This window comes from Silene latifolia, chromosome 4 (genome assembly GCF_048544455.1).
Source record: "Silene latifolia isolate original U9 population chromosome 4, ASM4854445v1, whole genome shotgun sequence".
Taxonomy (NCBI): Eukaryota; Viridiplantae; Streptophyta; class Magnoliopsida; order Caryophyllales; family Caryophyllaceae; genus Silene; species Silene latifolia.
Genome location: NC_133529.1, coordinates 57,707,860 through 57,734,920, shown reverse-complemented (window position 1 = coordinate 57,734,920; position 27,061 = coordinate 57,707,860). Strand labels below are relative to the sequence as shown.

Sequence of the window (27,061 nt, the reverse complement as noted above, 5' to 3'; positions counted from 1 at the left end):
AAAAAGTAAAATTAATCCTGTTTAAAAGCTGTTCAAATTAATTTTTCTTCTAAATTGCATGTATTTTTTTTTTTTTTTTTGTAATGGCTTCCGCGGCATAAAACACTAACTACTCCGAACAATTGATGTTTACATGGTTGATTGACGTAAGTGTCAAGGGTTTTCATATCTTTTATCCTATTGTCGGTATGGATTACTTGTAGTAAAAAAGAATCATGGTTAACAAAATGTGTTGAACTAAAAGTAGTAATATCTATAAATCCGCAAAAATAACAGTGAGCCAACAACTATATTGTATATGATGATATATTGATGCATTAAGATTTATATTACGGAAGAACTACTGAGAATTTTCAAAGAAAATGGAAAACGTATCAAACACATGTGACCTCAGTTGCTCTGACGTGTTACTCCAACTAAAATTTACAGTTTGAGATGGCGAAAAATTTCAACGGGACCAAACAAGTAATGACATAACGTAAACTCGAGAATCAAAATCAAAAATTTCAACTAAAACTTCCGAATTTTTCCTAGGCCCACCGAAATTTACCACTACGTGCAACGGTCAGCGCCTTAAAGGCAATATCTTCCTATTTAGGTTCAAAATTTCCGATCTTTACATGATCATTATTCCGCAAAATGCTTTTAAAACACTCTCACTTACAAAATTTCTTTTTTTTTAAAAGATTATTTTGGAAAAGGTTCCCAAATTATGTTCTTTTTTATTCGTGCCTTATTTCATTGGTCTATTTCATGTTTTGTAACCATTATTAGAAAAAACAAGTAGGGCATATTCATAGTCAACCCCCAAAATCTTATCCATTATTGTTCTGGTAGGGATATTAAGGCAAGGGCGGAGAATCGCGTCAAGTTTGATTTTGATTCGTTAGGTTGCTAATGACATTTACAAGAACCTTGCCCTCTAATTTTAATTTAATACGAAGTATTAATATTTGTAATAAGTCTTAAGTTTATCAACAATTATATTATATTATATGACCACCACAGGATTAAACATGGTAATATATCAACCACTACACCATTGTTGTTAACTTGTTACGGAGTATATCGTTATCTTTAATCATTTTTTCTAGTTTCGTGTTTTGGCGAGAAGTAGTTTCAAATGAACCCTAAGTTGATAATTAATTTGTTAAATAATAACATTAGAACGAAAAAACTTCCTTAATTTAACCATGCAAATTAACTTTTGTTTGTAAAATAGTACTCGTATATGAAAATTTGCAATTAAGAAGAAAACTTCATTAATAGGGATTAGGGAGTACTCAGGGGTGTCTAAGGCCACGGGCAACCACGGGCGGCGGAACAGAGCCTCCGCTTTTGCCAACCCCAAATTTACAAGCTTTATTGATAAATTTTAACACAAAACTCGAGATATAGTACATGTGAATTCATATTTGGGGCCTCATATTTTTGTGGTGCACCGGACCTCCATTTACTTTAAGACGCCCCTGAGAGTACTAAACAAATAAAACGAACGAAAAAAGATATTTTCTAAAACGACTAATAAAACGAAATAAAATTTGAAATTAACTATACAATGAGTCCCTATCATTGCATACTAGTTGCAAAGATGCGTCGAATTTTCAGTGAATTAGTTTGTCATTTGTATAATTAATTATATCATTGTCATTTTCTTCTTTTAGCTCTCCCTATCAACTTTCACAAATTCTCATCATAGACGAACACTATCCGTCTATACGTATAGACGGATACCACTTCTCCTCACAAAATACTCATTTGCCATAAAGTGGGAAGCACATGGGGAGTGCCCCACCTTGTTCCCCCTACCCATTTTATTAGAGGTCTTTACCCGTCTGTTCGCCCCACCCGTCTATACCAAGACCTATTGATCAACTTTTCACACAATTTATACTCCCTTCTATTTCATACGTTGTTCCCTTTTCAATAAAATATTACTCACATATATTGAAAAAAGTGGAACAACATATGAAATAACAGGTAGTACTATATAAGACTTGTTTGGATTGAGAGTAAAAAGGAGAAATAAATAGGGGAGTGATATGTAAGATGCATTTTCCACGTTTGGTATGAGAGTAATTATTCACCTCTCTAATCTATTAGTCCATAAAGGGGTAATAGATTACTCACCCTTCCCCATGGGTAATGATTAAGGGAGTAAATGTAACACCCCCATACTCCAAGTGCCTTACCAGGACCACTCAGGTATAAGGATGTCACCATCTCGGTTACCCGAGGCAATGATATTCATAAGACAATAAAGAAACATATTTAAAAGTAAATAGTTTAAGTGATTACATGATCAAAACCAAAACTAATAAATCAAAATACAACATTCTCGCACGGTCTCATCGCTAAAACTATCAAAGCTATAAGACACCGTCGACACGCGAAAGATTTCTAATCGCCACGTGATGACTCATCCCACTATCCCATACGCGTCATATCATACCTTTCAATAATCGCTCACCACCCCGAATGGATCACCACAGTTTTTAAAACATTTAAACGGGGTCAGTACTAATCACACGATTCAATATATCAACAATAAGATAAACAGACAGCTTAACCGTCACACACACACACACACCACCAACTCCCATCATCTCAACACTGACTGTCCACCGACCCATTACCCCTGGGGGGGACCGCACTGCCGTTCCCACCTAAGCCCCGCTCATCGTACGAGCGATAACCCTGTCCCATTAATGTGCACATCCCCTTTCGTGGCGGGTTCCACGAAGGGCAAAACTAGGGCGTGAGATCACTCCCGCAAGTGACCCCACTCAGCCGAGAACGCATCTCGAGAACCATCAACAACACAACCACAAGCACAATTACAAACACAATCATCATATCAAGCAACTAACTACAGCACATCACCAATATCCCATTATGGGACTAATACTTGAGTAGGAAATCCTACCCGGAAAGCAACACAATCATCGACGATCTAGCAAATTGTCTCAAAACCTCTCCTTTACAAATCCTTCTCCTATCACATAATCACATAATCACATAATCACAATCTAACCTTAACAAATCATAAAAACCCCCAATCCCAAAATTAGGGTTTAACCAAACCAAAGGAAAGACAATAAAAAGGGTACGTAGATCTTACCCTCGACGCAAGGAATCCAACGATATAAACAACGACAAGAACTGACCGTCTGAACTCCGGGAATTGTCAAGTACGCGATTAGGAAGAAGACTAGTTGCTTTCTCTCTTAAACAGGTTTTAGGTTTTGTAAAAAGTGATTTAAAACAATGACGAATATGTTTAAATACCTTAATCGCGTAAATAACAAAACCCGAGAAAACTCCCCCGTAAAACCGGACACTCGATCGAGTACCCAAGGTACTCGATCGAGTACCCCCATACTCTAAAAACAACCATACTAACTCGACCCAGACACAACAACATAACTAAGAACTCAACAACTCGACCAAACATAAAACATGAACTCTTAACACCCACTCCACCAACTATGTTTACTTCCTTAACATGACTCACGATATCATATCCACCACATATATATCTCTCACGACACCAACTTCATACATAACCAACCACCATCCACTAACACTGCTAGCTCCATAATATCATCCACTATCAAATCCAAAATCAAGACACTCCTAGACATCAAACGGAATGTTACATTCTACCACCCTTAAAAGGAACTTCGTCCTCGAAGTTTACTCAGACTCATAACATCATCCTTCAACTGTCAACACTATATAAAATATTCCCACACTCTGAAGCATCACACTACTACAAGCACGACCATGGCCTTTTATAAGTATTGTCCACAAAACAAATCCCTCCTTTACGCTACGCTAACACTCTACTTCCAATTATATTACCGCATGCACCACCATGAAACTCTCTTTTATTGCATCCTACTCCTCTTAAGACAAATGTTACGTCCTCGTAACTCACTAATACTAAACCCTTAGCTATATTATCTCATTATCCTCATCACCACCATATGTCAAAGATAACTGCCTATAACCTCATTTCCATAATCACTCCTATTTCTCAAGGCTCTCTTACTTCAACAGTTCTCATACTTCAAATCAATCTGCACACCCCTAACCTATACCATAAGGCTCGTAGCAAAATCACCATACTAACTCTCCATTATCACTGCAAACCAACATACCTCGCTGTGTAAAGCACTTATCTTCCAAAAGCATAACTCCCGATCCACACTCGTTACTTATACTCACACTAGATCCTCAAGTTCTTTCCTTCATTACTTTAAAACTCATACATAACTTAATATGACACTAATTCCCCCAACACCCTACACTCATTGTCCCAACAAAAGATTATGAACTACCTGCCGCTTTCAGATCATTACAACACATGTTCCACGAATCATTTTCCATTACCATGTCTACTAAAGCCTTATCTAGAACAAGATCAAAATTATCAGAATAACCTCTCACAACCGTGTCCCATCAATAGAACATCACTATACCATGACAACAACGAAAACATATTCAACTCTATTTCATATCATACTCTACCTCATTCTTAACTTAACCTGGTAAAGAAAACATCAATAAGCAAGACAACTGTCTACATGTTCAACCAAAACTCACAAAGAACAACAAAAACAAAACAACAATCTATGTATAATCGGTATGCACTTTCGAAAACTCGTGTCATAATCATCCCGCCTACTCCACCACAACCGGTGACGGCATCACAACACCGCCACCAACAACCACACCGTAGTGCGAAAATACCCGCATCACAACACTAAATATCGAGCCCGGATCACCACCCGAGGCACCACAACCACATCGATAGACATCACAACTACATACAATTCCATAAATACGACTCGAAATAACCTTTCTGGACAAGAAAACTTACTCAAATCCACTTTACTCAATCACAACGCAACATATTATATGAATAAACAGATAAGCATCTCATGAACATCATCTCTACCATTTCACGGAATACACATGTGTTATTAATACACATAAAATTATAACTAGCCATGTCAAATTAATCAAATTATTACCTTTTTGGATATCATTCAATTAAACTACCGTGTCCAACATATATATTATCGAACATTCATAAAACAACTTTATAATTATCACACCATACCACTTCTTGTGAGGTCCGAACCTCACACAAACATTTACACATATCATAGACCCGTAATCACAACCAACTAGTCAATCCCGACCACGTAAGTTACCACTCAACAAAGGTTACCTGTTGTCCGAGCTTAACTCGCATGCCCCTCATCACATTCTTCCATTCGCATCACCAAAGACCTTCCGCCATACATAACCATACAACTAACACTCATTATGAGAAACCACCTCCTAAGACTATGTCTTATACTTCCTGACAACCATACTTTTATCAATTCAGTCTTTACAAAATCAGCCTCTTTAGAATTGCCACTTTTCTAATATACCCTTACCCTTAACCACTAGTCAAAGACCATAACACTACCACTGTCCGGACATCAAACCTCTTCACTCATCTCTAAACATCATGATTTCTTTTCTATCTTTGGTTAACATCCCAAACAACGAACATCGAATCCATGAACAAAATTACCTCAACATTCTTCCCAATATTTTCCTTAATTGAATCATCATCCATTTCTCCACCAAAATCTCATATCATGCAGATATTCTACTAACTTCTTACTTTCCTTAATTTCTCGAAACTCATTATTAAACATGTTGTCCTGAAGCTCCCATATAACCATTAACTAACATCCTCATGATAATATCACACATTTCGATGATTCCTTACCTTTATATCACATAACTCCGGTGAATATTTTCCTCAGCTTACTTTTATCCTTCTTGTCTCTTTACACGCAATAATACCAATTAATAGTTCAACTCCTTATTCCTTCTAGCTAACTCTTTAGAAATCCAGTTACCCCTTCGTTGCTCCAAAACTCAAATTCCATTACTTTCTACCGACATCATCCCACTCTTTCTTACCATGGATCTTCTCTTATTATGCTATCACTCACACTTGCCACTAATCTATCCATTGAATCAACGTTTAATGTTCAAACAATTGCATCTCCCTTTTTACATCTCTAGAAATCATAATTCATTTAATACCGTTAATTACCCAAGGAAATCACACAGTAGTTTCGTCTCTCGATAACACAAATTTCCAAACTCAGTCACTACCTGCAAATCCACGTCGCGACATGTCCCATTAAGTTCGCTATATACCACTATTTCCAAATGACCTTTCATTACATATGTTCTTACTCAACACTATTTCTAACCATCTCCCTCCATAATTTATTATACATCTCAGGTTGCTACTATCCACATCCTTTCTTTCAATTTTTTTCATTCTCACGTTCCTTAAACTTACATCATGCCTTGCCCACATTCACTTACATTTTCATTACTCAACATACAATCATGTCACTCATCTCGTCTCACACAACATGCTCTATGCCTCAATTAAGTCTTACTAATCCCAACACATATAAATCATGTCCTCCCCACCGAACTCATACTCATCATAGGTGCCACTCTTTACACCACAAAATTGGGTAACTTACGCGTCAAGACCAACATACATGTAAAACAATGCATAAAGAAGCAAAATAACGCCTTTGAATTAAACATAATATGCAACGAAGTCAAAAGATAAACATATGACCCAAAATAGGGGTCACTAGATCGAGCTGACGCCACTCGATCGAGTAAGGGACTTACTCGATCGAGTAGGTGAAGATCAGAAGCACGTAAAATAAATTACCAGGGCTACTCGATCGAGTAACTAAGGTACTCGATCGAGTGCCCCTTACTCGATCGAGTACCAAGGATACTCGATCGAGTACCCCAATTCTCAAGACTGTCCCGTTTTTAGTAAAACAGCCATAACTCACTCATTTCTTGGTCGTTTTGGGTGTGTGACCTATCGTTAGAATCGTAAAAGAACAAGCTATCACCTCCAATTGGAATCACATTAAAATCATTTACGCATCTCAAGTTATAACAGTTTAAAGACAACTTTGTTGTAATCAGACGACATAATTATTTGATTTTTACTTCCAAACAACTTAAACAACAACCAAGTTAAACGAAAACAACCCAAAACTCATAAAACCAGTATTCATAATCATATGTTACTATTTTCAAAAGCCAAACAACAACATTCATCATGCACTTAGCTTATCTAACTTGCCAATTATGACTTACCCACATGTTTTTATTCTATCACTTTTCGTAAACAAAATCACAAATACATGACATCAAGTCCCCTATTCAAATGTTACTACCACGATGATTCATCTTTTCCACTAATTCATCCATCATACCACATATATATCCACCATATACGTTCAACATATTCACTCAGCACATGTTCAATTCACACTCCCAACCTTCTGTACTTTTACTCAACACGACAACAACAACATGTAGACTTACACATCGCTTTATATATATATAGACAAAACACTTTTCCCTTACATAACTATAACATGCCAAATTACATGTATCAATCATTATACTTTCATGCTTTACAATCCACCAACATATAATTCACGTCATCATCATCAATTCATGCAACATACTACTACATAGATACACACAGCACACAATATGCACATAACGATCCCGACACTTATCCCATGGTGACCGGTTCAAAATTGTAGGACGAGTTCGCGACTTTAGGACGTCTCCCAAGTCTTTGCATTAGCCCCTACAACCTTTACCCCGGGTTCATTTTAATTGACTCCCTATGTTCATTAGATTCATTGGTTACAGGTTTCAGGATCGTCGCTTTGATACCATTTGTAACACCCCCATACTCCAAGTGCCTTACCAGGACCACTCAGGTATAAGGATGTCACCATCTCGGTTACCCGAGGCAATGATATTCATAAGACAATAAAGAAACACATTTAAAAGTAAATAGTTTAAGTGATTACATGATCAAAACCAAAACTAATAAACTGAAATACAACATTCTCGAGACGGTCTCTTCGCTAAAACTATCAAAGCTATAAGACACCGTCGACACGTGAAAGATTTCTAATCGCCACGTGATGACTCATCCCATCTATCCCATACGCGTCATATCATACCGCTCAATAAATCGCTCACCACCCCGAATGGATCACCACGCTTTTAAAACATTTAAACGGGGTCGATACTAATCACACGATTCAATATATCAACAATAAGATAAAAGACGAAACAACCGTCACACACACACACACACCACCAACTCCCATCATCTCAACACCGATCGTCCACCGGACCCACCACCAGCGGGGGGACCGCAGCCGTTCCCACCTAAGCCCCGCTCATCGTACGAGCGATAACCCCGTCCCCATTAATGTGCACATCCCCTTTCGTGGCGGGTTCCACGAAGGGCGAAACTAGGGCGTGAGATCACTCCCGCAAGTGACCCCACTCAGCCGAGAACGCATCTCGAGAACCATCAACAACACAACCACAAGCACAATTACAAACACAATCATCATATCAAGCAACTAACTACAGCACATCACCAATATCCCATTATGGGACTAATACTGAGTAGGAAATCCTACCTGGAAAGCAACACAATCATCAGACGATCTAGCAGCTATCTCAAAACCTCTCCTTTACAAATCCTTCTCCTATCACATAATCACATAATCACAATCTAACCTTAACAAATCATAAAAACCCCCAATCCCAAAATTAGGGTTTAACCAAACCAAAGGAAAGACAATAAAAAGGGTACGTAGATCTTACCCTCGACGCAAGGAATCCAACGATATAAACAACGACAAGAACTGACCGTCTGAACTCCGGGAATTGTCAAGTACGCGATTAGGAAGAAGACTAGTTGCTTTCTCTCTTAAACAGGTTTTAGGTTTTGTAAAAAGTGATTTAAAACAATGACGAATATGTTTAAATACCTTAATCGCGTAAATAACAAAACCCGAGAAAACTCCCCCGTAAAACCGGACACTCGATCGAGTACCCAAGGTACTCGATCGAGTACCCCCATACTCTAAAAACAACCATACTAACTCGACCCAGACACAACAACATAACTAAGAACTCAACAACTCGACCAAACATAAAACATGAACTCTTAACACCCACTCCACCAACTATGTTTACTTCCTTAACATGACTCACGATATCATATCCACCACATATATATCTCTCACGACACCAACTTCATACATAACCAACCACCATCCACTAACACTGCTAGCTCCATAATATCATCCACTATCAAATCCAAAATCAAGACACTCCTAGACATCAAACGGAATGTTACAGTAAACTCCTCAGTAATCATTACTCCTAATCTCCTACTCCCTCCGTACCACACCAAATATAACACTTAGTATAAATGGATGTACCACACCAAAGGTAACATTCTTTATTTGGCCCACAACATTACTAACTTATCCTTATAACCATTTGATATTTACACAAAATGCCATTATATACCACACCTACCAACCCACAATTAAACACTCAATTACATACCCCACCTATTTATTCCCTCTTTACCCTTACTTTTTTCATTTTTTCTTAAATACTCCATTTTTCCCTACGTTACCTTTGGTGTGGTACGGAGGGAGTATATGTCAAACCTATCTTCAAAAAAGTCATTACCCAAGTAATTAACTTCCCCAATAATTATCACCCAATTAAAATTTACCCCCAGATTATTTCATGAATTCCAGACAAGGAGTAAAGAATATAAATTAACAGCTAGTCTTGCTTGTGACGAGCTAATCCCGTCACAAGCTTGTGACCTCTCACAAAAAGGGAGAGGGGACAAGGTGGGGCATCCTCCATGTGCTTCCCACTCACCTCTAAATGAGTATTTTATGAGAGAAAACGGTATCCGTCATAAAACATGACGGATATCGCCCGTCTTCAATAATGAGATTTTGTGATAAATTAAGCATCTACGAGTAATAAAGGGTAAACAGTCCGTCTTGCTTAAGACCGTCACTATCCGTCTTAAGCTTAAGACGGATAGTGGCCTCTCACACAAATGCAAGTGGGAGGCAAGTGGGTATATCCATTTCCCACCCACTTGCCTCCCACTTTGCGTTTGTGTGAGAAAGCCACTATCGTCTTAAAACAAGACGGATAATGTGAACGATCTTCAAACAAATTTGTGGTAAAATACAAGTATCATCACATTTAATTATTTCCTTATCAAAGAGTGGAAACGACTTACTGACAAATAAAACGTACAGTAGTACTTTAATTTGGCAAGTGTCAATTGTATATCTTAACCAGACTAGATTGTCGATGACTAACCTTGGTGTTTATGTGCCATCTTTGTTATGCCTAGTTGCGTAATTTCAATTTTCAGCATATTCGTCAATCATTCAATCAATTAATTAATTAGTTTAGCTAAAAAAAATAGTATTCCCTAGGTACCAAAATCATTTGATGATTCGATGTATTCTATGGTGTCCATTATTCGATAAGTCATGGTATTTTAGATTAGCGGCGAGTAGAGCTGGCAAGTCTGACCCGACCCGAATCCGAGCAAACTCGATCCGTCAGGATTCGAAAATATTGCGACCCGAAACTGACCCAACCCGAACCGATGACGACCCGTAACCCGACACAACCCGATTACCACTGACCCAAACCCGACCCAGGCTCGACCCGATATTGACCCGACCCGATGCTGACCTGATTAAATTGATGACCCGACAATTATTAAGCTTAATTTTGATCAAAATGAAAGTGATTTTGTGTTTAAATTGATATGTTTGACTTAGTAATGAAGTAATTAAACCAAATGCTAGGTTAAAAACAAAATTTATTGGTAAAAAATTATAGTAATGCGATTAACTTACCGGACCCGATAATGATCCGACCCAAACCCAACCCGACTCGACCCGAACCCGATATGACCCGACCCGACCCGACATGACCCGACCCAAACCCGGCCCGACTGACCCGATTGCCACCTATAGCTGGGAGTAGACCTGTCAAACGGGTCGATCGGGCGGGTTACGGGTTCGGTCATTTCGGGTAAAATACGGGTCGAGTGCATTTCGGGTTTATAAAATACGAGTTTATGGTCGGGTTTATACGGGTTTCGGGTCGGATTTCGGGTTAAAACGGGTTTGATTAACGCCTTTTTACAAATGTTTAATTTCTTTAATTTAAATTATAAATATATAGCTACTCTTAATTTTTATAATTATCTAGCTTAATATATGATATTAGTAAGAGGATGCATTTTTTTCTTATTATATTCAATATTACAACACTATACGAAAGTGACGACGTGGCACACACTTCGAAGTGATGACATGGCACACACTTCGTGGTGAAGACGTGGTATATGGTTTGAGGTGATGAAGTGGCAGTGCTAACGTGGAATGCGGTTCGACGTACTAGGGCAAAAGTGACAGCATGACACACATTTCGAGGTGATGACATGGCATGTGGTCCGAGGTGATGAGGTGGCATGCAGTGCTGACGTGGAATACAGTTCAACATACTACGGTGAAAGTGACAATATGACATACACTTCGAGGTGATGACGTGACATGTTAAAGGTGATGACGTGATACACATACCGCATATATACATATCTTTCCTTAAAAAAAAAATAAGTCAATACATATTAGACATTGCGTATTTTAAGAAAGATATATTGTCTTGACCCAACGGTCAACCCGTTGCGGGTCGGGTTTCGACCCGTTGTTTACGGGTCAAAACGGGTTCGGGTATCTTTCGGGTTTGGGTTAAAAAAACCGGGTTATTTGCGGGTTATTTACGGGTCAGGTTACGGTCGGTTTTCGGATCGGGTCAGATTTTGACAGGTCTAGCTGGAATAGTTTTAGATTTATCGAAGGTCTCGAGTTTAAGTCATAGGATTATTGGAATATATTAGTGTTAAAACTCATGGGGGAATACCACCCTTGTAGTCTTACCTAACTAAAATTCAGACTAAATTGCATGATATGCATAAAAAAATGTCCGTTATCTAAATAAATTACCGTTTTTTTTCTTCTCTAAAATGTGTTGTAAGAGCACATGTCAAAGACATTACTTAAATAGTAAAGTTGAAATAGTAAAGTTGAGCGATTAAATCTCATTGAAAAATGAAAAAAGTGATTTCATTTTAAGTAACTTTTACTAATATGTACATGCTGACATATCTTAGATAAATCGATTAAAATATTATTTTTTATTTACTAACGAAAGAAGAATTTACTTGAAAAGAGATACGAAGTATAACTCATTTTTAACAGTGTAGTTTCACCCGTGAAAATAAAAAGGCTAGTGAAATTCGAGAACTATATCGTACTTGTAATCAATAATTTGATATTACTAAAATCGGGTTTGTTTTACAACAATTTTGTCAAGGACACTATTTTACATAATTACATGAAATTGACAAATAGGGTATATAAAAAAATACACAAATTTTCATTGAAGACGGGCACTATTCGTCACAAGTTGAAGACGGAAGTGCCCTCTCACAATATGCAACTGACACTATTTATGGGGTGCTCTATTTTTCTCACTTACCCTTTCACTTGCCTTATTGTAAGAAGTGCACTATCTCCATCACAAGCAAGACGCTTTGTAAAATATATGAGGCTGAAATTGATGTTTATCGTCATCTTGATCTTCATTCTCATTCGTCCCTCAATTTTTTGTTTCTAGTCCCACAGGCAAAATAATTGGGATGTGGGGGCCTTGTGAAGTGGAAACTAGTAACGTCCGTCCTAGAAATATCTTTGGCTCCCACAACTATATTATTATTATTATTACTATTTTTTTTTTCGATTTTAGATCGTCGTCGCTAATCTTTGCCTTGTCCCCTGAGGTTGTAACTTGTACGGTGTTGATGAAATTATTCTAAATCGTAGTTTGCATGTACATATATAATAACGATAATGTCTTGTCATAATAGAACATACACACTTGTAATTCCTTAGATTAGGGACAACAGTCACAATATTAGCTATCACTTCACTAACTACCCCTTTCTTTTGCGTATACTCCTTGTTCTTTGCCGGATTTATTGATGTTTGATGTAAGTTATGCATATAATAAGTGAGATGTGAAGTAGTAACTAGTGTCATACAAGACTCTTAGAATTTGAAAAGCGATGGAATGTCACAAGTTTGATGGGATCGTTTGTAAATGGTTTTACAATATGGTTCAGTTTATCGTCTCGAATTTTCTATAGGTCGTGTTAATTAATCAAATACATTATGGTAAATGTGATTCTTTGAAACACGGTCACGTTGCAAATAAAGGTTGGAGTGTATGTGAAGACGAGAAGGAGCGAAAACAAACAGAAAAATTGAGAACGTATTATTGAATGAATAGAAATAGTTACGGACTATTCTACTTATACACAAAGAGAAGATTTTCTTGCCTAAGACTTAGCCTACAAAAAAGGATACAAGATATACATACAACTAAATATGGTTAGGATATATTTACACAATATTCTCCAATACTCCCCCTCAAGTTGGAGCACTTGGCAAGCTAATGCCCAACTTGGAACGCAGATATTGAAAAGCTTCTCTGCCTAACACCTTTGTAAAGATATCCGTTAATTGATCTTTACTTCGTATGTAAGCGGTGGTAATCGTCTTATTCAAGATGTGATGTCGTACAAAATGACAATCTACTTCAATATGCTTGGTGCGATCGTGAAAGACGGGATTTTTAGCGATATGAAGAGCAGCCGTGTTATCACAAAAAATCTCAATGGGAGTGTCATGTATAATACCAAGTGAGCTTAGAAAAGATTTGAGCCAAATAACTTCACTTGTCACGGCTCCCATGGCTCGGTATTCGGCTTCTGCACTCGACTTGGCCACGGTTGTCTGCTTCTTAGATTTCCATGAAATAGGTGAATGTCCCAAGGTGACAAAATATCCAGTTAACGATCTCCTCGTCAACGGACATCGCGCATAGTCAGAGTCCGAATAACCACGTAGTAATAAATCATTGTCTCGCTGAATGACTATTCCCTTACACGGACTCCCTTTAATGTATCGAATAGCCTTCAAAACCGCATCCATGTGCTCTCTCCTTGGAGCATGCACAAATTGACTTAGAATATGAACCGCATATACCAAATCCGGTCTAGTAATTATCAAGTAAATGAGTCGATCCACTAAACGTCGATACACCATTGGGTCACGAAGCAATTCACCTTCGGCCAAGGCCAAAGAATGGTTCGGCTGCATTGGTAATTCGGTTGGCTTAGCTCCTTCTAATCCCGCTTCCTTTATAATTTCTAGAGCATATTTCCTTTGGCTAAGAAAGAGACCTTTCGAACTACTTGCTACCTCAATTCCGAGGAAGAACTTTAGTCGACCAAGGTCCTTGATACCGAAACTCTTGTTAAGAAAGTCCTTGAGACGTGTGCTAGCTTCTTCACTATCACTCACAATTATCATGTCATCGACGTAAATTAGAACTCCTATGAAAACGCCGTCTTTGTTGTAAGTGAATAACGAGTAATCCGCTAAGGATTGAATGAAACCATACCTTGTCAACGAGTTGGTCAATTTAGCGAACCAATTCCGCGATGCTTGTTTGAGCCCATATAAAGATTTCTTTAGCTTACAAACTTTAGTTGATCTTCCTCTCTCGAAACCCGGTGGCAACCGCATGTAAACTTCCTCCTCCAAATCTCCGTGAAGGAAAGGATTGTTTACATCTAATTGCGTGATAGACCACCCCTTCGAAACAGCTACAACAAGCAAGCAACGCACACTCGTCATTTTTGCAACGGGTGCAAAAGTCTCATGGTAATCGATACCCTCAACCTGCGTGTATCCTTGCGCAACGAGTCTGGCTTTGTATCTTTCAATGGACCCGTCCGCCTTAAGCTTCACTTTGTAAACCCATCGACATCCGATCGGTTTCTTACCCTTTGGGAGGTCGACAATTTGCCATGTCCCATTAGCTTCAAGTGCATCAAATTCTTTCCCCATAGCTTCCTGCCATTCTCTAACTTTGGATGCCTCATTATAACTTCGCGGTTCTCGTATTGCATCCACTTTCGTAAAAAAACTCCTGTAATTAGCAGAAAAATAATTGGTAGTAACATAATTGACCAAAGGATAACGAGTACCTCTCTTTGTGGATGTCGATCGAGGTGAGTGAGCAGCGACAGTGGGGTCTATGAGGCGTGTGGATTTACAGTAGTAATCTTTCTTCCAATACAGATTACATTTTTGGCGCGCACCTCTTCCCTCTGCCTCGGGTACAGTACCAGCAGCACCATGGTCTGATTCTGTCGTGTCGATTGCGCCATTTGCATCAGTTTGAGACCCGTGTTCAGCACTTGTGTTATCATTGGTATTTTCATTCTCATTTTGTGTCTCTTGCTGAATATTACTAGCATCATCAGAAGTGTCTTCAACCAACTCATCCACAAATATTGGTGTTTCTTGCGTATGACTGTCAAGTGATCCTTTCGTGGTTTTCTCATTTGCAAAATGAAAAATGTGTTCATAAAAAATGACATCCCTTGACTCGAAAATTTGCCTTTTCGTCAAGTCATACACTCTCCACCCTTTCTTGCTACTAGGGTATCCTACGAAAATGCACCTTTTACCTCTTTCATTAAATTTATCTTTCGGCCTATCTTTATTATGGGCATAGCAAATGCTTCCGAAAACCCGAATATTGTCAAAACATGGTCGTTTCCCATACAACACTTCGAAGGGAGTTAGCCCATCAAGAATACGAGTAGGTGTTCTATTTATCAAATACGCAGCAGTTAAAACACATTCACCCCAAATTTCAATGGGCAAATTTCCCTGAAGACGAAGTGCTCTATCTTTCTCTAAAATGTGCCTATGCTTTCGTTCCACCCTACCATTTTGTTGTGGGGTGTCAACTTGGCTAGTTTGGAAGAGCATACCATGTTCATTATAAAAGGCTTTCATATTGTTTGACAAAAATTTCGTCCCATTATCACTTTGAACTACCTTAACGTCTTTACTAAATTGTGTCTTGGTCATTTTGCAAAAATTCATTAGGAGATCACTTGCCTCTCCCTTGTCACGCATCAATTTTACCCAAACAAACCTACTTTTATCATCAACAATAGTAAGAAAGTATTGTGCTCCCGACAAACTTTTGGTGTGATACGGACCCCAAATGTCACAATGTATAAGAGCAAATAAATCTACACTCCTCTTATTATTTAATTTAAAAACATAACGAGTTTTTTTGGCCCGACAACACGCGTCACAAATATTGCTAGAATTCCAAGACATATTAAAACCAACTAAATCAGAGAAAAGCGGTAAAATACTGCTAGATGGGTGTCCAAGGCTCTTGTGCCACAAGCTCGAATTTGCACCACCAACGCTCGCTTATGCCGCCATGTTTCTTCGCTCACCCTTGAAATAATAGACCCCATCATTGTGCTCACCTCTCCCAATCTTCATCCTCGTAGATTGGTCCTGTATAACACAATGATCGTTATAAAAAGTTACCACACAATTATTTTCTGTAATTAAGTGTTGTATTGAAATTAAATCGCAAGTTAAAGTTGGCAGATAAAGAACGTCTTTCAGTATAAAATTGTCGCTTAATGTTACTTTCCCATGTTCTTCCGTCACAATTTGTGACCCATCAGGAAGACTTACGGTCGACTTCACACCATGCCAAATATCCTCTAGCAAATCTCGTCTACATGTCATATGATGCGAGCATCCACTATCAAGTAACCAATGGCCATGACTATCTTTACTCATACCTGATTTCGATGAAGTACCTTCACTTTTTCCACTTAAAAGTGACCGCAACTGAGCCATCTAATCCTGTGTGAACCCCTGCTTCCCATCGTCATTGGTCGTGGTTGTAGCGTTGGCGTGTTGGTTCAATCCGCCTCTGCCTCTGCCTCTGCCGCCTCTTCCACGGCCTCTGCCACGACCTCTTCCTCGTCCGGAGATGCGAAGTTTTTCCCAACACTTGTCTTCAGTATGCCATAATTTATCGCAAAAAGTGCAACGAATAATGCTCGCTGTGTCTTCATCCTTACTCGAATTAGAAACCCGAGCATTGCTACCAGTTACTTGTGCTGTCATGGTCGCTTACGTGGTCTCCTCTTTAATTTTAGTCACCATTCGATGGCGTTCTTCACGTAGAACTAGGGCATATACCTTACTCAAGGAAGCAATTTCATCTTCCATCAACAAATTGGACCTAACATGTCCATAAAGAGTAGTGCCGAGCCCCATCAAAAACTGGTGTACCTTCTCGTCCTCTCGATCTTTAGCAATTGCAGCAGCCGCTCCACAAGTACACTTTGGTATCTTCGTGTAGTTTCCGAGTTCATCCTAAATAGCCTTTAGTTGTGTATAATATTCGACTACGGATTGATTTTTCCCTTGCTTGCACTCATTTAAATCTACCTTGAGTTGATGAACTCAAGGATCATTCCCGGTGGAATATCGATCACGTAGTTCCTTCCATATTTCAACAACGGTTTCAGAAAAAACTATGCTTGGATGGAGTTTTGGATCAATGGAATTTCTCAACCATGCCTTAATCATGGCATTGCATTGTCGCCAAGCAACGGCCTCCATGATCTCTTGTGCACCTTCCTCCACGACTGGCCTCTTCACGGTACCCTCGATGAAAGTTAATTTATTCTTAGCATCGAGACCGTTTCGCACCGCATCTGCCCATAATTGATAATTATCTCCATCGAAAATAATTTGTGATAGAGATAGGTTAGGGCTTTCACTTGGGTGTAAATATAGAGGTGAAGAAGGGGGTATGTGCTCTGGTTTGGATTCGCTCGGCATCTCCTAAAGAAGAGTTGTTTTTTGAGAAATAAAGGAAAATAGCAAAGATCCAGGATCAATGCTCTGATGCCATGAAGACGAGAAGGAGCGAAAACAAACAGAAAAATTGAGAACGTATTATTGAATGAATAGAAATAGTTACAGACTATTCTACTTATACACAAAGAGAAGATTTACTTGCCTAAGACTTAGCCTACAAAAAAGGATACAAGATATACATACAACTAAATATGGTTAGGATATATTTACACAATATTCTCCAATAGTATGGGACTTGATTGAGATGTACTATGCACTTTCGTTGATTGGACTGATACGAATATTAATCAACCTCCGCGGTACTGGAAGAAATAAATATGCCAGTAGGCAATTTTGTTTTTCTCAGATCGTAGATTATGACGAGATAATCATTTTAGGAAAAAAGATTGGCCCGTTCTGAATTCCGGTCTAGGAGTTATGAATAATTGCGTTTTTTTATAGCGACAAAAGGGTGTGTTGTGCATGAAAATTAAACATGGAGGGTATTATGTACACAAACTTAAAAAGTTAGGTACCACGTGCAAAATGGCAAAGTTCGAGGGTACCACGTGAATTTTCCGTAAATATAAACTCGTAGAACTCACAGCGGAAAACTGTCAAAACCGTGAGATAGAATAGTAGATCAGACTGTTGATCACGAATGTTGCACAAAATTGGTTGAAGCAACAGCCTTACAGACTGTTGATTAAACTCTTAAATCTTTCGGTATTATTTTATGTGGTTTTGATTTTTTTAAACGAAAGAAATAAAAGGGATATTTGACCAATCTAGATCTATAGATCGTTCAATGGTGATCAATACGCAAGACCTATTGCTAGTTGATCGAATTAATGTTTTAAAACACGTCAAACAAGACTAGGGTTGGAACGAAACGCGTCGATCCGAATAGCACAATGGCAACAACAATTCTGTTTGTTTTCTTATTCAATATTCAATTTTATAAAGTACAACAACTTTCTCGCCTAGGGTAATATTTTGATCTTTTAAAAAGATCTTATTCTTGCCTAATAAGCTAACATAAACTAAGGAAGGAAATAACAATGTGAACACAGCTTAGTCTAAAATAATAATATCCTAAGAATAATAAATAAGGCGTTATTTTATTTCATTTCAAGCTGTATCAATATCTCGTGCCATAACTGAAAACAACCCCAAGTAACCGAGTGCAACAGTTGCTGTGACTGTTTCCTGACGCTTTCACTGTAACAGTCGTGGACACTGTTTCTTTTGACTGCCACGTCCTGCATCTTTTACTTTGACATTCACGCTTCCCATTAGCAGCTTCGACATTACTTCGACATTGATCACTTAGGCTTATTATTTTTGGATCATCCCTCCTTCTTCGAAAGGAATTGTCCCCAATTCATGTAGTTTTAAACCGCCATGATAAAAAAACGAACACACCTTCGATGCCAAGACTCATCTCGTTTGTTCCTGTTAATTTCAGCATCCCCTTGTACCATAACTGCTTGTGCCTTCCACCCCTCATCCCTCCGTGCACAAGTCCCAATCGTTTACAATGAACCATGCTGCCGAACAAACAAATTAGACAAGATGATTTTTGAAATTCGACCAAATATGAACTCGGCGAATCTGTAAACTTCAGAGAACCAATTGCGTTTTTATTTCTGTTCAGTTTTGCTACACCTATATTAAACTTGTGACCCAAACCAAGTGAGCAAAACGATTCCCTTGCAGATGTATCAACCGTGTCCTCTTCCCTACAATCGTCAAATATAGAAGGACGATTGAAATCATGGAAGAATCGATGTCGAATTCAGAATGATTTTCACCGCTATACACTAACGGTTCATCATAATTATCAAAGACGGGGTAAATCCAGATTTAAGAACGAATTACCTTCCATCTGAATTTCTTCATGAAAGAATATATTGCTGTAGAATCTTATCTCGATTGTCCCCATAGGACCGTCTCAATTTATGGAAATCAAGAGCCGAAACTCTGATGCCACTTATGATACGAAAATTAATCAACCTTCGCGGTAGTGGAAGCAATAAATATAAACTTGTAGAACTCATAACGGAAAACTGTCAAAACTGTGAGATGGAACAGTCGGTCAGACTGTTTAACACGAATGTTGCACGACATTGGTCGAAGCAACAGTCTTAGGGACTGTTGATTAAACTCTTAAATCTCTCGGTATTATTTTATGTGGTTTTGATTTTTTTAAAAGAAAAAAATAAAAGTGATATTTGACCGATCTAGGCCTATATATCGTTCAATGTTGATCAATTTTGCAAGACTTATTGCTAGTTGATCTGTAACACCCCCATACACCAAGGTGCCTTACCAAGACCACCTAATGCATGGAAGTGCTACCATCTCGGTTACCCGAGGCATAGTAATCAAAAGTGACCATCAAGAAACATAGTTTAAGCATAAAGTTTAAAGTGATTACATCAAAACCAACTGTAAAGTAAAGTACAACTGTTCTAAAACCAAACTACAACTAAAGTAACAAAAGTATTTGAAAGGATTCAATAACCCTCTAATTAAACTCTTTTAATTATTGATCTAAATTACTCATTAAAATAGATGTTGATCTAGTGCATGCATAACAAAATATAAAATAGAGAAGTAAGAACAAAGTTTTTTACATTAATAAAACGGTTTTAGGGCACAAGTGAGGACTCCTTCCCACACTTGTTCTTGAGCTACAAGTTTATGGATGATCCTCCAAAACCCCAATAGTAGAGATTCTCCTCTTGATGGCACCAAGACTACCCCTTAATTCTAATAATATATTAACTAGATATATTAATTAGAAACCTTAAATTTAATCTTAATATTATTTCATTACTACTATAGTAATCTTAAATGAACATAAGATTTTTGAACAATATTTATTCTAAACTTATTTTAGAGATATAGTGAGAGAAGTGAAAATATATGAAAATATATGAATGAATGATGAGAATAAGAACAATTATTATTCTTGTAGTGGAGGGTGGAAAAACCGGTGGAAAGGAATGGCTTGGGGACTGGGTAGCCAATGCATACCCTTTCACTTTTTCAATTTTTTTCTTCTCAAAACAAACTAGAGTGTAGATTAGGTTAAATGGTAATCATGGTATTTTCTATAATTAAAACAATTTAACCATTTCACCCTAAACACCCTCTAAAAATCGGTCCACATAGGTAATATGGAATCCATTTTATTTTTGTCAATTGTCACTATGTCATATAATGTGTAACATGTAACATGTAACATGTTATTAATCATGTTAATGCATATTTAACAATTAAATATCATTACATATATTAATTTAATTATATATAACGATTGACTAGTAATTCATAATCACAAGTAAATAAAATAGTTCATGTTAATATAATTAAACAACATATTGTAATTATAATAACCAATCATTCTTAATTTAATTGTTTCATAAACAAAGTTTTAGTAATATAACATTTTATTTACTAAAACGAATCTCATTTAATCGAATTACAATAAGATTCATATTCTTACTCACATATGTAAATTTTTCAATTTTAAGGAATTAATTAATTTGTAACAACATACAATTAATTAATTTATCTATTAAGGGAATCGTCCTTTAGGTGTGACCTTAAGGGATCAACTGATCACCACCGTCAAACGACAATAATGTCAAACTCTAGTCAGCCAATAATTACCGATTAATATTGATTAGTTGACGTATAAAAATGAATCATCCCTTCATGTATTCGTATCATGAGATTTAATTATGTGATCGCACTATTGTTGAGGACCCATACTCCAACAATCTCCCACTTGTCCGAGGCAAGTGTGCGTCACCAATTCTCTTGTCCTATTACAATCTCCCACTCAATGCAAGGTGTCTTGTAGGTCGTATTTGCATTTGATCATATCTAGAGTGGTTTCCTCGATCTGGAGAGTAACTGTTTGACCGGAAGTATCTACCGTAGATACTTTTCGAGTGTGGCCACGCATTTCCAGTTCAGTACTCCTCGAGTGGCCTTGAGATTTCAAATAACCCTGACAAGGGGGTGGACAATTCCTATCGCACTATTCCCTTTGTCTAGCCACAGCTCATCATGACCCAAAAGATGCCCATTTAACCTCATTTACGAAAGTCGTAGAGCATAATTTAAAGTCACTCAGAAACTGTGCCAACTTGGATGAACAGTCTCTAGTCAAAGAATTGAATCAAAAGAATATTATAGTAGCTCTCGCCACGACCAGGCTATATGAATTACCAGAACTCTATAAGCGGTCACTGGCCGACAGAGTGTCTCATACAGTCTGCCTATGTGATCGACTAGTCATCTCTTATGACTCTATGGCACTTGAACTTGCCATCAATCGCATCACACTCTAGTCACTTGGAGACGTCACCTCATATAAGTAAACTAGGGGCCAATACTATGTTAATCCAGTTCACTTTAATAGGGTTCAATATTGTCTCAACAACCTATTTGGATATAACAAAGTAATAAAAAGAGTTCGTAATTAAACTCTAACGACGAATATATTATCACATATGTAAAATTGATACAATATCAATTACTACATAATCTATAATCCATACTTAATATTGTATAAAACAATACATATCAACTCAATTGAAATGACATGACTTATCATGCTTAGCCTATGAAAAGGCCTTGGTTAGCAAGTTTTAGCAATACTTTGCACTTTTCCTAACCTTACTATATACTATTTCCCATTCTTGTGTATAATCTTATATTATAAGAATTTCTTTGAGTACGTGTCTAGATCAAATCTGGACATAGGCTCTCAAGCCTTGAATAACTTTCACTGTCCTCACACTGTGTAGGGATAGGACCTTCGGTTATTGGAATGAACGACCATAGTTACTCCAATTCACTAAACCGAATCCTAATTTCATCCCTTCCTTCTTGCATATCTCGTTATTGCAAGTGTACTCAATTTCCGTTGTGTATATCTCATTGTTCAGCTGCCTAGGACGTTTCTAGCAGATTTCCTCCTTAAATAATATAGCCAAGATGGTCCTCTAATTATCTTTGTGTGTTAGAATATGGTTTTTGTGTAACTCCTTGCACATAAATCCATTTATTTTCTAAATGCTTAGCTTCATGTCTTTAGTACTTCCTCATTACTAACTAATGAACTATGTGGCTATGTAGAGACTTCTCTTAAATATTCGATTTGTAACATCTCGTCATACTCCTAGTATACGAGGTTTAAGAATGGTAATACATCTTAGCGTAATGAATTGATCCCGCAGCGGAAGCATGTGGATTTAATTTCTACATGTTCAACACCCTTGAACTTGTCTAGACTCTTATCAATATAAGAATATTCATTTAACGCTAATATTCTCTTAGAACTATCTTTATAGGTCTGGATACTTTAGAGATGTATTATACTAATAATACCACCCTACTCCCACTAAACTTCATGTATAAACAAAACTACTCGACAATTCGAGAAAAGTTTATCACATAATCAAAACATACAATTCAACTCCTTAACTTCTACTTAAGACTTCTTCTTAAGTTTGTATCCTACCTTAGGATAGTTGCGATTTACAAAACTCATGCAAGATGATTTTAAAATCCAACAGTTAAATAATATTATGAAATCCGAATTTAACAAAGCGTTGCAATTGGTGTAAACCTCTTACCTCCAATCAACCAAGTCACATAAACATCTTAATGTTTATGCTCAATTCGGACTTATGCGGAGTTGAAACTAGATAAAGCATCTTAATAAGTTACAGATTTGTTACTTTCAAAAATAACATGACTCCTGTCCACTTTAGGTTTCGAAGAAATAATTACTGATTTTGACCAAGAAAGAACATCTTCCTACGTCTTATTCTCAGTTTGTGGCTCTTGAACATTTTCTCCCACTCTGTCTTTAAGAAATAATCCTCTTTTCTTTAATAGACATCATCACGAGTCACAAACCCTTTGTTCTCGTGATCATGTAGGAAGAAAGAGCACATGTTTACTATCGAAATAAGCTACAATTTAGGTACCATGTCTAACCATATCTCATATGAAAAGTAGATGATTTCTTTAACCATGTTTTGTTTGAGTGGAAAAATTTAAATGCCAAACAAATTTTATAACAGAAACTACCTCTAACTATATTGTAAAGATTCAATCATATCGTAATGAAAGTGAACTTGTGATACCATATCACTCTTTATTTAGTGTAAAATAAAGTCATTACTTCATGGTTCTCATCCTAAACAAAGTACTAATACTTTGGTTTTTATACTTCATAAGAAGAATTCATTGAACTTATTCAAAGAATTTCTCTTCTTACCTCATTAAGCGGATACCAAGTATCTACCTAGTTCGTCGGTAAAAGAGAAGAAGTAATAATGACCTTCTCAGATTGAAAATATATTCGACCATACACATTGACGTGTAATTAGGTGAATAACTTATTCTATTCGCTTTACTTTTCAAGAAAAGTCACGAATCATCTTGCTTTGAATAAAAGATTCGCACATTTCATGAAATTCGCAATCAAATGGTGTGGGATACTAGTCAAAACTAGTTTTAATGCGATTTTCAATCGACAAATGAAAAATAATTTGGGATCACCAACTCGAGTCTTGTATATATATGACATTTTATTTCTAGTTTGAATATAATTACCTTGATTTGTATGGTCTCACCATAAACATAATCGTGGTATGTTAGGGCACAACGCTTGTTTTAGTTGCATAATTGAGAAACCCTTTGCGTTTTATACAAAAACTTGAATTATATTCTTATTTAGAGTTGGTGTACATCATAACAATTATTGAGGTACATTTCTAAATACAAAACTAAAATGAGTACGCTACAACATTCATATGTTCATGGATGAAATGGCAACTACCCTAGTTCCATTCATGCAAATTTCTGAACTTATTCTTGCTAGTCATCATACGATTATTCAATGTTAGGATTCTAAGGATTTACAAAACCCTCGGATTGTGTTATGAACAAATCCTCCTCTAAATACCCATTTAGAAAGGTGGTTTTGCATCCTTTTGCCATATTTCATAATTATGAAATGTTGCAATTTCTAACATGATTCACAAATTTGTATCAAATACTCATGATGTGGTAATTGGCAAGAATGCAATGTCAATGTCATAGATATTCAGGAAGGAATATGTTTGGAGTCACACGGCCAACTTCCTAGATCTTTACTTATTTGGGGTTTGTCTCTGTTTTAGTGTCTAACACTTTCTCTTTCGAGCCTAGTTCTATCCTTAACAATTAAGATAGGTACTTACTTCTTATTGCTCCCACTGACTTCAAGAATTCCTACTTGATGAAGACTTATCATCATATAAATTCCTAGTTAATCCTTCACAAGGGTTAACTCTATTGTGGTATTTGGTTAATCAAAATTTCCAACAAATCAATTTACCAATTTAACATTGTCATGTTCTTAATAATTTAAGAGCTTGATAACAAGTGTTTAGTTTGAGCAAAAAGACTTTTGAACCGTGGACGCATAGATGATATTATCAAAACATATTTTGACTAATCATTACTTCTATTCATACCTCTTCACAAGAAATCATACATAGGCATGTTAGGAATTTAAGATGGTAATCTTATATGACATAGGACAACTCCTATGGAGTTCTATTGGAATAGAACGATTCTTATGGAACTAGTCCATGCCCTATTTAAACGGTTCATATGAGGATTTAGAAAGAGATTCTATTTGTCTTTGGCAATAGTGGTTTAATGGAGACATAAGTTAAAATCGAAATGATATCGTATATTAATAGGAGTAATGATAAAGAACAACATAAAACAACGAAATAGTGGGAAAAGAAACATTCGTCGTTAATATATGAAAACATTTTAGCATGTTTTAGCATTTATATAATGACCTCCACCCAATTATATAAATGATTCCGAGATCCATCTTTACACAAACATGGGCACGGGAAACCGATACATCCCATACTTTCATAAATTTAGTGAATTAACTCTTTAATTGATTCTACCTTAGAACTCTCGGTCGATGAATTATATAAATTTCATCTCTAGCCCCGGAACATACGACTAGTCTTTATATCCCGTTGAGTCCAACCAAATTTCGCGTGTAATAACGTTTTATTACCCCACTTACCCAATGAAAAATGAAAGTACCCCGGGAAACCGAATTTACTCCAAATGTCAAAGGGATTCATGGATCCTACTATTTGGAAAGGCTAATCTCAATTTTAAATATGTGAGAGGTCTTGTCGATTTATTATCTATCACTTTTATGTGAACTATATTAGTGAACTAACGATAATTATAATCGACACGGTCCAAAACACGATATATATATATATATATATATATATATATATAGGATCCTATAAGTCCTTGTTTATAAGTTGAGTCTTTGAGTCCTAATATAAACCATTGGATCTAAGATAATGGATGGCTAAGATTTAATAAAAAAAAACACATTCTCCCACTTACCTTTTCTAACCAACTGCCTCATCATTGCAAATTTTGAGTCCCTATGTACGTTTCCCTCCCTCTCTCTTTCACAACTTCCAATTCACAACTCCCAACTCATTCATTCAAAAAAAACAAATTGCTGGTGCTTCGTCTTCTACTCAACCGTCTGCTCATTCTCAACCTTCTGCACCGTCAAAAAATTGGAAGGTCCTTCATTTTCTTCATTTATCTGATCAAGTAATCTTCATCTCCTTCATCTCGTTCATCTTCTTCATCACTTTCATACCATTATCAACTATTACTTCAATTTGCATGTATTTTTTTTGTTATTTTACTTACCCATTCTTGTTCCAATTACCATTTCAATTATCATTGTCTATGTTAACCATTATTTTTGACGATTTTGTTCATCTTGCGTTTTTGTTTACCAATTTTCTCGTTTTTTGTTCCAATTACCCATTTTTGTTTATATTGTTTTACATTTTTGTTTATACTGTTTATCTTCTGTTCATCTTCCTCGCCGTTTTTCATATTGTGTTTATGTTGTAGATCACTTTGTTGATTGATTTTTAGTTTTTGATTTAGTTAATGTTTGTATTCTTCGGCTGTTAATGTTTGATTTAGTTAATCATTTTTGATTTAGTTTTTGTTCATCTTCTGTTCATTCAGTTTATTGTAACCGTCTAATTTCAAGTCCTTTCTTAAAATATCATTTATGCAAACTGTTTCGTTTACATTTATTTTTTTAGTGCGTTTATTGTATAACTTTCTCCTTT

At 36.8% G+C, this 27,061-nt stretch overlaps 1 protein-coding gene across 1 annotated transcript; it reads right to left on the bottom strand.

Moving 5' to 3' along the window:
• Positions 1-17,435: 17,435 nt before the first annotated feature.
• LOC141651541 (uncharacterized) lies at positions 17,436-17,816 on the bottom strand. Its single transcript, XM_074459248.1, has one exon. It carries the CDS (start codon positions 17,814-17,816, stop codon positions 17,436-17,438), a length of 381 nt encoding a protein of 126 aa, XP_074315349.1.
• Positions 17,817-27,061: the final 9,245 nt, after the last annotated feature.

Bases quoted from the DNA above. Each gene is read 5' to 3' on its own strand.
- LOC141651541 (XM_074459248.1), bottom strand. From the start codon at position 17,816: ATGCCGAGCGAATCCAAACCAGAGCACATACCCCCTTCTTCACCTCTA.